The sequence below is a fragment of the Sarcophilus harrisii genome, chromosome 1 (assembly GCF_902635505.1).
Source record: "Sarcophilus harrisii chromosome 1, mSarHar1.11, whole genome shotgun sequence".
Classification (NCBI taxonomy): Eukaryota; Metazoa; Chordata; class Mammalia; order Dasyuromorphia; family Dasyuridae; genus Sarcophilus; species Sarcophilus harrisii.
In genome coordinates, this window is record NC_045426.1 from 261,503,035 (window position 1) to 261,518,548 (window position 15,514).

Genomic DNA, 15,514 nt, shown 5'->3' on the forward strand with positions numbered 1-15,514 from the left:
AACTAATGTTGGTTCAACACCCTTTTGGATTACTCCTGTGATTTATATTTCTTGAATGTAATATTAACACTTGAAGACATGGAGGTATTGATGCTTTTTCCAATGTCTACTGCACAACTAAATTCCTTTCTCTCTCTCTCTCTCTCTCTCTCTCTCTCTCTCTCTCTCTCTGTGTGTGTGTGTGTGTGTGTCTCTCTCTGTCTCTCTCTGTCTCTCTCTCTTTTAAGGCTATCTTAAGTCTCAGGGCTGTTTCTACATTCTGTCCTGCTTCTCTTTGTCTTCTAGAAACCTTCCTTTTTCTTAATTCCCTCTACCACCACCCCTTCATCTTCCTTCATATCCTTTTTGCCTTGACTGTTGACATCAAGTTGCAAGTTGCATTGATTTTCCTTCTGGCATAAAGACCAAAGTTTGGATATTAATGCTTACAGCTTAACTGCTCATATAAACTCATGCACACAAAGAGAATCTTAAATCCTGCCTGTGATGAGGAGATCCCCGAGAACCTATATTGCACACTGCCCCACCTTTTCCCTTTACATACAGTGATATAGCCTTTGATGTTCTCCTCAATAAATGTTTTATCTTTAAACAAAGTAGGCACTTTAGAATAGTTCTTAATTGAAACAGCAAGCCATTCTGTTCAACTAAGTAGATGGTAGAGAGATTTTAGATCCGGGGGAGAGGCATAAGAATTCATTTCCTAGATGGATCCTGCTTTCCTGGTTTAATGAACAATTGTCCTCATTAACTCAAGCAATGACTCCTATTAGAAAAGTTCTTTCTTCTTTATTTTTACCTTCGCCTTAATCTGTCAAGGTAGTTTTAGTTCAGATTTGCAGATAGATTACAAATATATTTTTTATATTTTTTTTATAGGCATTTTAGTTCTATTCATTCAGACTTTTTATAGTAGAATCCTCATATAAGCGATTTCTAGGGATAGGATTGACATGGACACTATATCCCATTGGGCCTTATGTTTAGGGGGTGTGAATTTTGGTCAGTGGTGAATCTGAATCCACATAATAAGGTTAAATATTGTTCCTGGCATTTCAGGCACTAGGAAACTAAAGAAACACAATGCCAGGAGTGGGTCATTCCCACTGTATTCAGGTTAAAAGTTGTTGTTCTTCCACTCTGTGACTACTTTAGGCTCAGCTCTAGTTTCCATGCAGTCCCTAATGATTACCATGCTGGTTTTGGCTCATTATGTTGGTTCAAACTTCCTTATTTATTTCTTCTTTCTCCTTCAAAGCCCACCAGCTCTTTTTGTGAAAACTGCACAAGTCCAAACCTAAGACAAGGGAGGTTGATCAAATCAGTGTTGCTTACTACTGTTCAGATAAAGCTGGAGGAAGGACTTCTGAAGAGCGCTCAATTAGCATTTATTACGGTCAGGAGCTGTGTGTTTACAGGCAACCAGAGCGGATGGTGAAGTGTTCCTTATGCAAATACCCTCTTCTGCTTTTCCTCCTCTCCTCAGCTCTTCGAGCTGAAGAGAAGAGATTCTTCAACTTTGGCTGCTTCAAGGAAGATTGATTAAAATCAGCTGCAGTTTGACTTAATTGGCAACATATGCTTGGAGAGGGAGCTTGACTAGTTAGAACTTTTTGTAATTAGTTCACAGCTGGTTGGTGAGGAAAACAAAACCTCAGTTAAAGTTTAGAGCTTGTGTTTGTATGTGAGTTGGTAAGGGAGAAGTGAAAGAGAGGGACAGGACTTTTTTCCTTTTAATTTATAAAATAAAAAGGTACTCCTGTAACTGTGCACCAAGAGTTTCAAGTTCGGTTAACTTGGATGAGAAACGTGTCCTGTGCCAGTCAGAATGGTATGTTATGTCTCTAAGCGGGACCTAGAAAATAGTTGAGTATTTGCATATTCAAAGTAGTTTTAGCTCAGACTGGCAGATTACAAATGTACTAGGGGACATAGTGTCTTTGTGATGAGGCAATCCCTGAGATGTACAGTGTTTGATAAAGAGGCTAAAATGCTAATTTTGTTTTTGCCTGTTCATAGCTAAAGGATGACAGCAGTTATGGCCTTAGCTATTGGTGACCAATATAGAGACTATAGGGGAGTTCGGTTCCCTCCTCACCATTTTGCTTTAAGCTGATCTGTCCATAGAAAGAGAGGATCCTAGTTCTGCTGTTCAGCTATATTGTGTCTACTCTAGAGGTTGGCTAAAATAATAGGGTCCAGAAAAGATAAGGTTCTTACTCTCAAGAACTTTATAATTTAGATGTTTTCTAGTTCCATTTATGAAGTATGGTTTGCCAATATGATGCTTTTCTTAAAAAAAAAAAAAATTAAAATGGGAAACTGGAAGAGTAAAATTCTCCTGTACAGCTTATCTGGAATAGAATCTCTTAGAATAAAATGATGAGTAATTATAGTGGTCCATGAAGTAGAATTTTTTTTTTTTTTCTAATCCAGAATCCCATTTTTGACAGTGTGTCTTGTTTTCATCCTCTTTCTGTCTTAATGGGCACTCTCTGAATGGAACCTTACAAGATAATGGCTCTCTCCTTTGTAAATTACTTTCTATTACCTTCCCTATTGACTGGCTTTGGGGGAAGTATTTCTGGCAAGAAGACCTGAAAACTGACCTTAATTTCTTACAGTAGGTATTGAAGTAGCTTCTATTTAGCATGCCTTCCATGTAGGAGGCCTTTGGTGAACAAGCAGTAAATGGAAAAGAGAGCTAAGATAAGACTATAGGTACTTAAACTCTCTTAGGAATAATAAATGAAGTTTTTACGCTCATTTTAAATTAAGAGATGTAGTCAACCTTTCTAACCCCTGAAATGTGTGGCACTAATACCACAGGCCATTCTTCAGCTCTCCTTTGTGTCCATTTTCTCCCTCCCATCACTACCCACATATTAAATGTGCTCTTTTTCTTTTCCTTCTTTCTTTATACTTTTCTCCTTATTCCTTCTCCATTTTTTACAAATGGAATTTTGAGTTCAAATTCTACAACTCTGAGATTTGCTCTCCCTTATTTTCTCTCATCCTCTACGATGCCCCCCATCACCCCATCTCTAATCTATGAGTGTTCCAGTCATAGAAATACATTGAAGTTGTAACCAGAAACCTTGGATAATAGAATAGCTGCTAGGTCACTTAATAAGAATTTATTTGTGACCCATAATTTGAGCAAAGTCCAATATGGTCTACCATGTTCAGAGCCCAGTTCTAGTTAGTCACTGGAAGGATAGGAAGACTATCAATGAGCAAGGTGAAGGCAAATGCACTCTTAAAGAATTTGCCCTAGGGGAAAAAAATCAAAGTAAGGACAAAATGTATGAAATATCAGAGGGGAAGATGGTAAGCAGGGGATCCAGTATGGCTGGAGTATGGAAGACATGGGGAAGATAGCGTGAAGCAAGACTGCATCATGGAACTTTGAAGGAAGTTGTATCTTAAGACCTTCTATTGTTATTGTTCAGCTGTATCTGTCTCTTTGTGACTCCATTTGGAGTTTTTTGGGCAAAGATACTGGAGTGGTCTGTCATTTCCTTCTCTAGCTCATTTTACAGATGGGGAAACTAAGGCAAATAGGGTGAAGTGATTTGCCCAGGATCACACAGCTACTAAGTGTCTGAGGCTAGATTTGAACTCCAGAGTTTTTTTGGCTCCAGGCCTGGTGCTGCTCTTATCTGGCACATAGTAGGAACTTAATAAATGCTTGCTCTGTTCCTAGGAAGTGTCTGAGGCCAAATTTGAACTCAGGAAAATAAGTCTTCCTGACTCAGGTCTAGCACTCTGTTCACCATGCCACTTGCTGCCCCAAGACCCTGTAAAGTAAAACAATTGCACCTTCTTTCATCAAACTCCAGATTACCAAGTTATTGAGGGATAATCTTCTTTTTCATTGGAAGGTGGATAATCTTGTAAAGGGAAATCTTGTAAAGGGAAACATTTAACCCTTTTACTAGAACACCTAACTATTTCTGTCATTCTTTCTTTTAGCAGTTTCCTATCCTTTGTCCTGAAACACATACAGCAAAAAACAAAAGAAGCCATGTTTTGCCTACAGATAGGAGCCTGGTTGCTTCACAGTTTCCCTTTGGAAATGTCTGTGTAGCCACATGCCAGGCCTTGAGCCCTGCTGACATTGTCACAACAGCATCACAGATTATTTTGTAGGAAAATGAGCTATTTTTTTTCAACGTACAGTCCAGCTTGGAAAACTGCTTATGAAAGAGATGAAAATATTCGACACTGTGACATTTCTTAAATGCACCTTTTTTGGAATGAGAGTGGGAGAAAATTGCTGGGTTCCCTAAGAACTGAAAACCTATAGTGCTCATGATGATTGCCCTTAGCTGCCATCCTTCTTCATCACTAAGCTGGCATTATCTTCTAATCTTAGAATGTTAGGGTTATAGAGCAGATACTGAGAAGCCTTAGTCTAGTTCCTCCTCCCAGGACTTCATTTAATATTTTGTGGATATTCTCAGAGGTGTGGTCCTTAATCTAATGGGTACAGAATTCTACAGAATGTAAAAGAAACTGTCTCTTCCCTCAGGATTTTACACTGTGAGAAAATCTGCCCAACTGAGTATACATCCCAAAGATCCCCATTGATTTGGTAACAGCTTGTTAACTTTCTCTACTCTACCTGTACTTGTCTTTTTAATACTGCCAAGAGAGTCAGGCATTTTACCCAACTGGGATAGATTGTTCCCTCAACACCCCCCAGTTAACTTAGAGTCAATCTGTATTGGTCATCCCAAGCAGTAAACACACCTATCTCAGGTGTTCTGATGAAAGCAGCTATGGTTTTGCCATTGGTAGTGACCCTACAAAAATAATTTACCATGCTCTCAATCTCAGAAAGCACCTAGAGAAAAAGAACCTTTTAATGGCCTTGGAGATAATACCATGAGAAAATAGATTGAAGTAGCTCCTGAATAACACCACCCTAGAACTTCTTCCTTTGCTCCAGTATAAAATGAATTTACTTTCTTGATAATCCTCCTTTCCTCATCTTTAGTCTTTGCTAATATGTTGCCTATTTGCCTGCTCCCTACAAGCATTCCTAGGCAGTCTTTGTAGATGATTTTGGCAGTCTTTTATCTTTTATCACTTCTCCATTTCATAGCCAAGATGGTGAGCAAAAGCCATCTGTGTTCATTTCTTCCGTTTCCTTATCTTCCAGCTCACTTTTCAGTCTCTTTCAAAGTAGCTTCTAACCCCCCCCTCCACTAACGATGTTTTCTTCAGTTATGAATGGATTTTTAATTGCTAAATCCATTGACTGTCTTCTAAATAATCATTCTTCTGCATTTGCAGTTTTTGATAAAGTTGACCAGCTTTCTTTCTCAGATACTTTTTCCTCTTTTGACTTTGTTTTTTCTTTCTTTTTTTTTTTCCGCTGAGGCAATTGGGGTTAAGTGACTTGCCCAGGGTCACACAGCTAGGAAGTGTTAAGTGTGTGAGGCCAGATTGGAACTCAGGTTCTCCTGACTTTAGGGCTGGTGCTCTATCCACTACCTAGCTGCCCCATCCCTTGACTTTCATGAAGTTGTTCTCTCCTGGTTTTCCTCTTTCCCATCTGATCACTCTTTACCATCCTAATTGCATCACTCTCCTTGTCCCACTTCCAACCATATATTTCTACAAAGCCCTGATCTCTCTATGTCTTCTCTTCGTGTAAGAGATCCATCCTGCATGTTAGAACATGGTTTGCTTATTAACGGTCTCCACTCAGTTTTGCATTTATTTTTGTAATATTACCTGAAGTGGATATGTATTTTACCAAGCTTTATAGGCCATAAACTTTGCACTGTTGCCTCCTGGAATGGAGCTCTGTTCCTCTTCCTCAAGATCACCATCAGGTAAGAGAATAACTGTGTCTTATCCAATTCTTAGGCATTCAGTGATTTCCTTTCTATTCAGATTTCTCCCCAATCTAAATATTCACCTCTTGTTTTTCACTTGACCTCCCATCCCACCTCACCTATTACTTGCTAGAAAACTTCACCTAGATGACCAATTATTAGTCCAGGTTCACAATTTCAGAGTTGTCCTTCACTGTTTCCTCTTTCTCATCACCACTTTCCAGTTAGTTACTAGGTCTCACAAGCATAGAATAATTTCTCACATATATCTCCTTTTCTCCAATTACATTTGTTTTGGTTCTTGACAAGATTCTTTGAATAATCTATTAGTAAATCTCCTTGTTTTTATTCTCTCCCTCTCCAGTCTGTAGCCCACAGAACTCCTTTACTTGAGGCCCATTTAATTACCTCATATTCTGGGAAAATGTAAGGTTTTTTGGTACATTAGGATACTTTCCAAGCACTATATCTAGAGCTCCCAGAGATACATTTTACTTTTTAAGATTTAACTATTGAATATAGAATATAGTATATTCACTATGAAGGCATTTTAATTAAATAGTAATATAAACAGATCAGCAATAGAAAATTTTCTCATAAACCTTCAACTTACTATTCCACTCTTCTCAGTAGGAAAAGGAGACTTTTATAGGAATCTTATGTGGCCTATTCACACATGGAAAACCTATGTGATCAGGGCACTTGCATGAACGGATGCACGCAGAGGGAGCATGAGTGAATGGAGTACATGCACAGAAGGGTAGCTCATACATGAGGCTGTCAGGCTACTCGTGGTTTTGACCAGCTTCATCATACTGCTCTCTACCTGCTCTCTGTCAGACATTTCTCTCTGCTGCTCCCTGCCAGTCTTAGTTTCCCATTGCATCTGATTATCAATTCTAGCTGTTTGCAGAGTCACTTTATATCCCTAAATAGATTCACTAGAGATCCTATGGTTCCATTTTTCTAACTCTCTTTAGCTGCCTCCACCATTTGCTAGGAAGTAGCTGTAGTTACTTAACTTCTTTTGCAACTCTGCTGGCCTGTTTCCTCATCGCACATGTTGAGATTCTATCAGTTACCTGTGCCCATTGCCTGTGTGAGGCAGCCATTGTGTTATGGCATCCTCATAGAAGCCGAGAAGTGACTATATTCCTCTTTGGCCATCGTTCTCAGACATTTGTTCCAAGGAAGTCAGCAGTCTGTGAGACAAGATGCATTTTCTCAGCTTCTGGACTCTGCTCAGCTCTAATGCTTAACTGCATCGCATCACTGGCCCCTGGACCTCCCCATCCTAGTGTCACCTGACATGTGGTCCAAAATCATTTAAGAGTTATTGATATATATATATATATATATATAGTATTTAACATATACTTTAACATATTTAACATGTATGGAACTACCTGCCATCTAGGAGAGGGGGTAAGGAAAAGGAGGGGAAAAGTTGAAAAAGAGTATTTTGCAAGGGTCAGTGTTGAAAAATTACCCATACATATATCTTGTAAATAAAAAGCTATAACAAAATAAATAAATGAAAATTTATCCTATCCTTATCCAAGTAGATTTTCTCCCCCATATGTCCCAAGCCAAGCTTCTTTACTTTTTTTGTGTATCACTAACACCTTTAACAATATGGTGAAGTCAGAATATTTTTTAATTCACCAATTATATTGAAATAAAATGTGTATATCTATGTGTACATGCATATATATATATAATATACATGCATGTGTATATACAAATGTATTTGTGTCTGTGTACACACACATATTTCTTTTTATAATAGCTTTTTATTTTTCAAAATACATGCATTGATAGTTTTCAGCATTCATCCCTGCAAAACCTTGTGTTCCAAATTTTTCTCTCTCTCCTAGACAACAAGCAATCCAATACAGGTTAAACATTTGTAATTTTTTATTTGTGTGTGCGTGTGTGTGTATACATATACCATGGACAGACAAGCAAGATGTTCTCTGTATGTGTAAAAGACAGATGACTGTCTACATGTAATTTATTATTAATGTAACCAAATCTTTAAAGAGTTTTTGCTGTGTTTATGATTTAAAAAAAAAAAAAAAAAAAAAAGAGTTAATCATACCTTGACTCAAGTGAAACTTCTCAGATCTCAAAGGGCATAAGAGATTGAGATACAGTGACCCAGAATTGTCTTACCTTCACCCCAGGGACTCCCTCTCTTGAGCACGACAGCCACCTCCATGATGACTAGAGAGTTTGGAAAGTCTCTTCCAGGCACACAGTAACTATCATGCTCACTCTGTGATTAGGAGGGATGGTTTCTTTCCCTTTCCCAGCAACACATCATGGCATGGTCTCTTTCTCTGATCCCTTACAAATCTGTTCTCTACTAAAATAATCTTAGAACACACGTCTAATCTTGTTCCTCTTGTATTCAAGAAGCCTCAATGACTTCCAAAGGCTTCTAAGATTTCCTTCTTCCCTTCACATACTTCAGTTTGAGTTCTTCTCTGAACTTGGCTTCTCAGTTCCATCCTTTATACTTTGCACCAACTATTCCTTCTCCCTAGCATTCATTTCCTCCTCATCTCCACCTCTCAGAACCCTCAGCTTCTTTCATACCAGGTCCTATGGAAAACCATTCCTGATGCCATCCACCTGTCAGGAAGGCCTTCCTCCTCAGACTTGTTGGTCATTACTCATTTGTCTACATTTTGTCTTTATTTTCACTGTATAAGCTCCTTGTTTTGGACTATTTTTCACATCTCTCTTTTATCCCTGGTGTCTAGCACAATGCCTTTTACCTAGCAGGGATTTAATAAAAGCTTTTAGAATTGAATCAGAGCTATTTTAATCTAAAGAAGAAAAGATATAGGAGAGATCTGATAGTTATTCATATATTTCTAAAAAGGGTGAATGTAGAAAAAGGGATCAGACTTGTTCTGCTTAGTCCTACCCTTGTGAAGGGGGCAAAATTTGGAAAAAGAGGGTCAAAGTATCTATCAGTTTTCAGTTTGATGGGAAGGAGAACTTCCTGACCACTGGATCTCTCCAAATACATTAGGTCATCCTGCAAGGTTAGTGTACCTCTCACTAGAAGTCTTTGTACAAAGGGTGGACCACTGCTCCTCAGGGCTGCTGTGGAGAAAATTCTTATGTAGGTTATCGGTTGGAGTAGATAGCTTCTAATATCTCTTGCAGCTCTTAAATTCTTTGATAGCCTTGAAGTCTTACTACATGTCTGTGGTAAAATTGTTTCAAAACTAGTTTGGAAGTGATTCTTCAAAGGGTGAAGCCTTTCCTCTGCACAAGTCCCTCTGGGTAGCTAAAAGAATTAGAACTTTAGAGCTGGATTTCATCCCCAACTCAGTGCCAAGGAACAATACTTTGAGTGAATTCCTTCACCTTTGCTACCGAGGTTTCTTTTTTTTAGCTAAATTCACTCTCTAGGAAGGTGAACTCAGTAGGCCCTTGTATTTATATTAAAACTTACAACTAGGAAATAAGGGAGAATGTGTCAACAGGAAGAAAGGGTGCTATATTTCTGTCTTCAGTGAATTAAATGGTAAGCACTCATTGAGGAGAGAAAGATCATAGCTAAAGTCTGAGATGCATTTCATACCTCAGAATGGCCAGTACATTGCTAATCATTCTTTCATTCTTTAGCAACTATTGAGTAAATGAATTGATGACCATATAATTCATTGCCATAAAGAAAGTTATTGTTCAGTTGGTTCTTACTCTTTATGACCCCATTGAAGTTTTCTTGACAAACATACTAGAGTGGTTTGCCATTTCCTTCTCCTGCTCATTTTATAGATGAGGAAATCAAGGCAAAAGTGACTTGTCCAAGATTATATGACTGGTAAGTGTGTGAAGCTAAATTTGAACTCAAAAAGATGAGTTTCCTGTCTCCAAACCCAGCATTCTAACTGCTGTGCCACCTAGCTGCATTCATCTAATAAATCTCCAGGCTTCACAATCTTATATACAAAGAAAAGACATTGAACTGGGAAGCAGGAGGCTTCGTTTATAGGCCTGGCTTTGCTTTTAATTTGCTGTGTAACAGCAAATTATATCCCTCCTAGTCCTTCAATTCCCTCATTTATACAGTGGTAGTGTTTCACTCTAACTCTGTTGGTGCCAAAATTCTAATTGTGACTAGATCTTCTAGCCAGTTGCCATTACCTTGGTCCATCTTCCTGCCAATTTCTCCATCAGATTTCTGGGAGAGAGAGACTAAACACTGGTAATCATGCATCTCCTCAGACACTGTCAGCGTGTGATTCCCCTCTTGGTAATGTATTTCATATTTTTGTCAGCATCTCACTGCTCCCCAACCCTGGCATGAAGTGATCCCATGTCTTTGAAAAAATGAAAGATGGCACTGTAATGACTTACAGGAGGACTCACCCCACCCCCAGTCCCACCACATTATTGAAAAGAAGACTCTAAATGTCCTTCGTTCTCTTAGGCAAGGAGAAATGGAACTTGGAGTATCATCAACTATAGGAATTGAGAGGAAATAAGGTGGTCAAAATCTTGCTGTTGTAAGGCTTGTGCTGGGTTTTTTTGTTTTTTTTTTTTAAAGGCCAGAAGAGGTGAGATACATTTGGACTTGTATCTGCTCTCTTGAATGTTATATATAAAAGAAAAGCTTAATGACAAAAGGAAAAAAAAAAAAAACATAACAAAACCCATCCAAGGTGGTGTTCAGGCTGCTCATGTTTATTAACGCCAGGACTAAAAAAAGAACAGTGATGCACATTTATATAGCAAAATTTCCAGAGGCACTGATTTTATTTCATATGAAAAGGATGATGCACATTGAATATTAAGCTCATGAGCCTCCTAGGGCTGCTGTTCAAGACCCAACCCTGCTTTCCAGTTCGCACACTGTGACTCTTTGGAAGCTTCCAAATATGTGTCTTCTTGGTAGTGATAATACCCAGGGATTTGTGACGTTCTCACAAGCACCGTGATTGGCACTTGCTGTGCTTCCACTGGGACCTTTCCAGTCTCTAGAGAGAGCCTCTCCATCAGTCCCTTGGTTGACTAAGCCAGTGCATAGGAAGATAATAGACCTCCCCATAACCTTCCTATGTCCTTTGCACCCTGACATATTTGATTTTTAGGAAATCACACCACAATAGCAAAGACAAAGTCTACTAACAGTATAGCAGATACCATGATGTCTAGTAAAATTTTGAAATAGACATTTTTGGGATCCCAGAATCTCATTTTTAGGTATTTTCCTCACTTGAACTATCGTTTCCCTTTTCCCCTGTGGTTCATTGTTCCTTCTAACTATCAGGGTCTGCAAAGATCTGCTCTCTCAAGTACTGACCAGATCTTGCCTGTCTTTTTACCTCACCATTAAAATTTATCTCCTCCTTTCCTCACTGGTATCACAGTAAGTACAGCTGTATTGTGGTGGTGATCAAAGAATAGTTTCCTTCATAGCTCTGAGAATAACATTGCTCTCTCCTCTCCTCTTAACAAATAGCAAATAAAAGTAAGAAATAGAACCTCTGCTAGTACTCAGAAGGCAGGCTCTTTGTTGAGGATTCTGTTGAAGAAAGGGTAAAATAATGGGCCATCTAAACTCTTATTTGTTGAAGCCAAAAGGTTTCCTAGATTGATTATTTCTGGATGTACTTGTGTGTCCCTGTTCACCTGTATATTTTATGTATAACTATGGCTCTCTTGTGGGCTGAGTCTTTTTGTGATCTTTATTGGAACTTTTGGATCTTTATTGTGGTAGGAAAGGTGACTACAGCTACAAACCACTATTAACAGAAATAACGACAGACTTTATTGAAAAAGTTTTAATTGTACATGGGTAGGACAAGTCCATATAATAAAAATGACAATACAAAATTAAGTTATTTGCTCAATGTCACATCAATCAATATACCTAAAGATTTTGTTATAGGTCCAGAAAAAAAAAAATATTACATTTGGATGTGAAAATGGTCAAGAGTGTCAAGGGATATATTGAAAAGAAGTGGAAAAGTAGTGTCAGATCTTAAACTATACTATAAAAGAGTAATTCTCAAATCTGATCTTGGTTAAGAAATAGGTCAATGGAATAGATTTGTCTGTCAGTCAATAAACATTTATTAAACTCCTTGGCCTCGGCCCTATTAAGAAGATCACCACCAACTACAATAACAATTAAACTCCTACTTTGTGCCAGATATTGTGCAAAGCCCTGGAGATACAAAACAAAAACAAAAAACAAAATCCAAAAGTCTGTGCCCCAAGGTGTTTACATTTGAATGGGAGAGATAAACATGCAAATAAGTATGTACAACACCCCCCCCCCCAAAAAAAAAAAAAAAAAAAAAAAAAAAAAAAAAAAAGTAAATATAATGAAAAGAGGGAAGGCATTAAAATTAATGAGACTGGTAGAAAGAATTTTAACTAGGGCCAAAAGGAAACAAGTGGAAAGAGTAGCCAAGGAGGGGGAGAATTATAGCAGTGGGGGACAACCAGAGAAAATAACTGGAAACTAGAGAACTCTGTTTGTGGAACAGCAGGAGGCCTATTTCACTGTATCATATACTCTATGTCTAGCAGGGAGCAAGACATAAGAAGATGGGAAAGGTGGTGATGGGGGATAGAACTTTGAATGTTCAGATGATAGGGAATCACTAGAGTTTATTGAGTGTAGGGTAACGTGATCAAACCATACTGGAAAATTACTTTGTGCCTGAATGGTGAATATATTAGAGTGAGGAGGGAGACCCAGCTGGGTCTTGTAAGAATTAAAGCATGAGGTAATGAAAGCCTACATCAAGGTAGAATAGAAGAGGAGAAAAGGGTTTAATAATTGAGAAATCTTTCAGAGGAAGAATCAACAAGTCTTGGTAATAGATGGGATTTGGGAGTATGTGAGCAATTGTAAGGAGTCAAGAATGATATTTAGGTTGTGAGCCTAGGGGGCAGGGAGGATGATGTTACCTTTGGCAAATCCAAGGGAAGTTGTCATGGGGTTGGGGAAAGGGGTGTGGTTTAGGAGAAAAGATAAAGCATTCTATTTTAGACATGTTGAGTTTAATATGTATGCTGGACATCCAGTTCAGGATATTCTGCAAGATAGATATAACAATCCAGGTGTGCAGAGAGTTATGACAGGAAAGGTAACTTTGAGAATTATTAGCATACAGTGGTTAATTAAATTCATGGGGACTAATGGGATCAAGGAAAGTAGTATAGAAGGATTAGAGAAGAAGGCCAAGAACAGAATCCTTTGGGACATCTATGGTAGGAAGGCATTATCCTGGATGAGGATTCAGCAAAAGAGACTGAGAGGGAACAATGTGAGAGGTAGAAAGTTAACCAGGAAAGAGCAGAAGAACATTGAGGAGAAAAGGGTGATCAATAATGTCAGAGGCTGCAATAAAATCAAGCACCTGTCCTAGACAGCAGGTAATCCAATATAGGTTAAACATGTGCAATTCTTCTAAATATATATTTTCACATTTGTTATGCTACACAAGAAAAATCAGATCAAAAGGGGGAAAATGATAAAAAAAAAAAAAAACAAGAAAGCCAACAACAACAAATATGAAAATACTATGTTATGATCCACATTCAATCCCATAGCCCTCTCTTTGGATGCAAATGGCAGGTTTGATGGAATGGAGATGTCAACAGCTGAATTGAAAGAGATTAGGATATGAATGAGAAGAAGAAAGTGAAGGTATCTTTTGGCAACAACCTTTTCAAGATTTTTCCACAAAAAGCAGAAGAGATAGAGAACAACAGAGATGATAGAAGAATCAAATGAAGAGGGTTTTTTGGCTGTTTTTCACCCACCCCCCACTCCACCACAGGATAGAGATGTTTGTGGATTGTACAGATTATCTAATTTTACTGTACTTTGCTTTGTACATATCATTTTTTCCCCAATAGTATTATTACATTGTTTCCACATATATATAAAATTTATTTTCAACATTCATTTTTGTTAGATTTTGTTTTTCCCTTATCTTCCCTCTTCCCCAAGACAGCAAGTAATCTAAGATGGGCTATACAAATATAATATTGGAGATAGTATTTTTTAACGAATCAAAGTTTTGTGGCAACTCTGCATTGAGCAAGTCTGTTGGCATCATTTTTCCAACAGAATGTGTTCACTTTGTCTCTGTGCCACATTTTGGCATTCTTACAATATTTCAAACTTTTTCATTATTATTATATCTCTTATGGTGATCTCTGCTCAGTGATCTTTGATGTTACAGTTGTAGTTATTTGGGGATTGTTATGCCACAGTTCTCTTTAACTATTCTGACTCGGTTTCCCTGAACTAGTTTCCTTTGTCTGAGTTTCCTTAACTGTTCTGTCTCAAATCCCCTAAACTGTAAAAACCCACTCTGGTTCATTAAGATTGGGAACCGTTTACTCTAAGGTTGTAAATTGTTAATGCAAGCAAGATAAACAAGAGAGTAGACCTCTTTCTGTCCTCAAGAATTTACAATATCCCTCTAAAATATTCCAAGATACCTCACTGACATCTTTATCTCTGGGTATTCAGACATCCTGTCTCTGGGCTTTTAGAATTTATGGTCTCCCCCCATCCTGACAGAAGTTTTCCTGGGTTTCTTACCCTTCTTTGTTTCTAGAGCGTATTTAAGAGCTTGAGATACGCCCATTCGGCTGCTGGATTCTTTGAGATGACAGTCTCCTCCAGCCCTGGGACCAACATGGTTTCCTTGGTCCCAGTATATTTTTATCTCTATCTGACTGGATAATTTGACACGAGAGTCCTGTCCAGTCAATTATACTCTCCAATTAATAAAATATTGAAAACTCTCTAATCTCTCTCCTGCCTTAGTTTCTCCAGCATTACAAGATAACATGAATCACACTCATATATGACAGTGAACTTAAATATTTTGTGTGATCTGCATCCTCCATGGACTAGCCATTCCCCGTATTTCTCCCTCTCCTCATGTCTTCCCATTCCCTGAGACACAACAATTTTGAAATTAGATCAATTAATAACTCCACAATGGCTTCTAAGTGTTTAAGTGAAAGGAAGACTCAATTCATGAGGCAAAAAATCATCATTGTCTTATTTTAAGAAACTGCCACAGTAACTCCAGCCTTTAGCAACTACCATAATCACTTGGTAACCATCAGCATCAAAATAAGACCCTTCACCAGCACAAAGATTGTGATTTGCTGAAGGTTTATGTAATGGTTAGCATTTATTTATTTATTTTTTTAGCAATGATGTACTTCTAAATTAAACTATGTCCATTTTAAAAACATAATAGTATTGCTCATTCAATAAACTACAATATAGTATTAATATAACATATATATTGGGAAACAAAAAAGTTGATGCAGCTCTCTTTATTGTGATATTCACTTTATTTTGGTGGTCTGGAACCAAACCCACAATATCTCTGAAGTATGCCTGTGAAGATATAGCCAAGTTAGACAGGGAGAGATTGAAAATAAACGATAGTGGGGATGATGGAGAGGAAAGTCTTTTGGAAGAGACAGGATGGAATGGAATCTGGAATTCTTAGTACAGGAAACCTAGGTAAGGAGTAAGGAAATCTACCTCTGTGTGTGAGACAGATGGAGTCAAAAATGCAGAAAGTATAGTGATAGGAGATGAGGAAGAAGGGAAAAGAAGGAGTTTAGGGTGAATGGCCCCAATTTTTTTT

The 15,514-nt window shown here is 38.0% G+C and overlaps 1 protein-coding gene across 8 annotated transcripts in view; it reads left to right on the forward strand.

Moving 5' to 3' along the window:
• MAD1L1 (mitotic arrest deficient 1 like 1) overlaps positions 1–15,514 on the forward strand; it is an 851,829-nt gene that overhangs the window by 504,077 nt on the left and 332,238 nt on the right. The window contains exon 1 of one of the 8 annotated variants that reach the window (XM_031950566.1): positions 380–1,831. The exons of the other annotated variants lie outside the window; for them this stretch is intronic. Within the exon in view, the coding sequence (XP_031806426.1) occupies positions 1,829–1,831 (3 nt within the window). The 5' untranslated portion in view covers positions 380–1,828. Of the gene's footprint in view, positions 1–379; positions 1,832–15,514 lie in introns of those variants that run through there. 8 annotated transcript variants of the gene reach the window in all.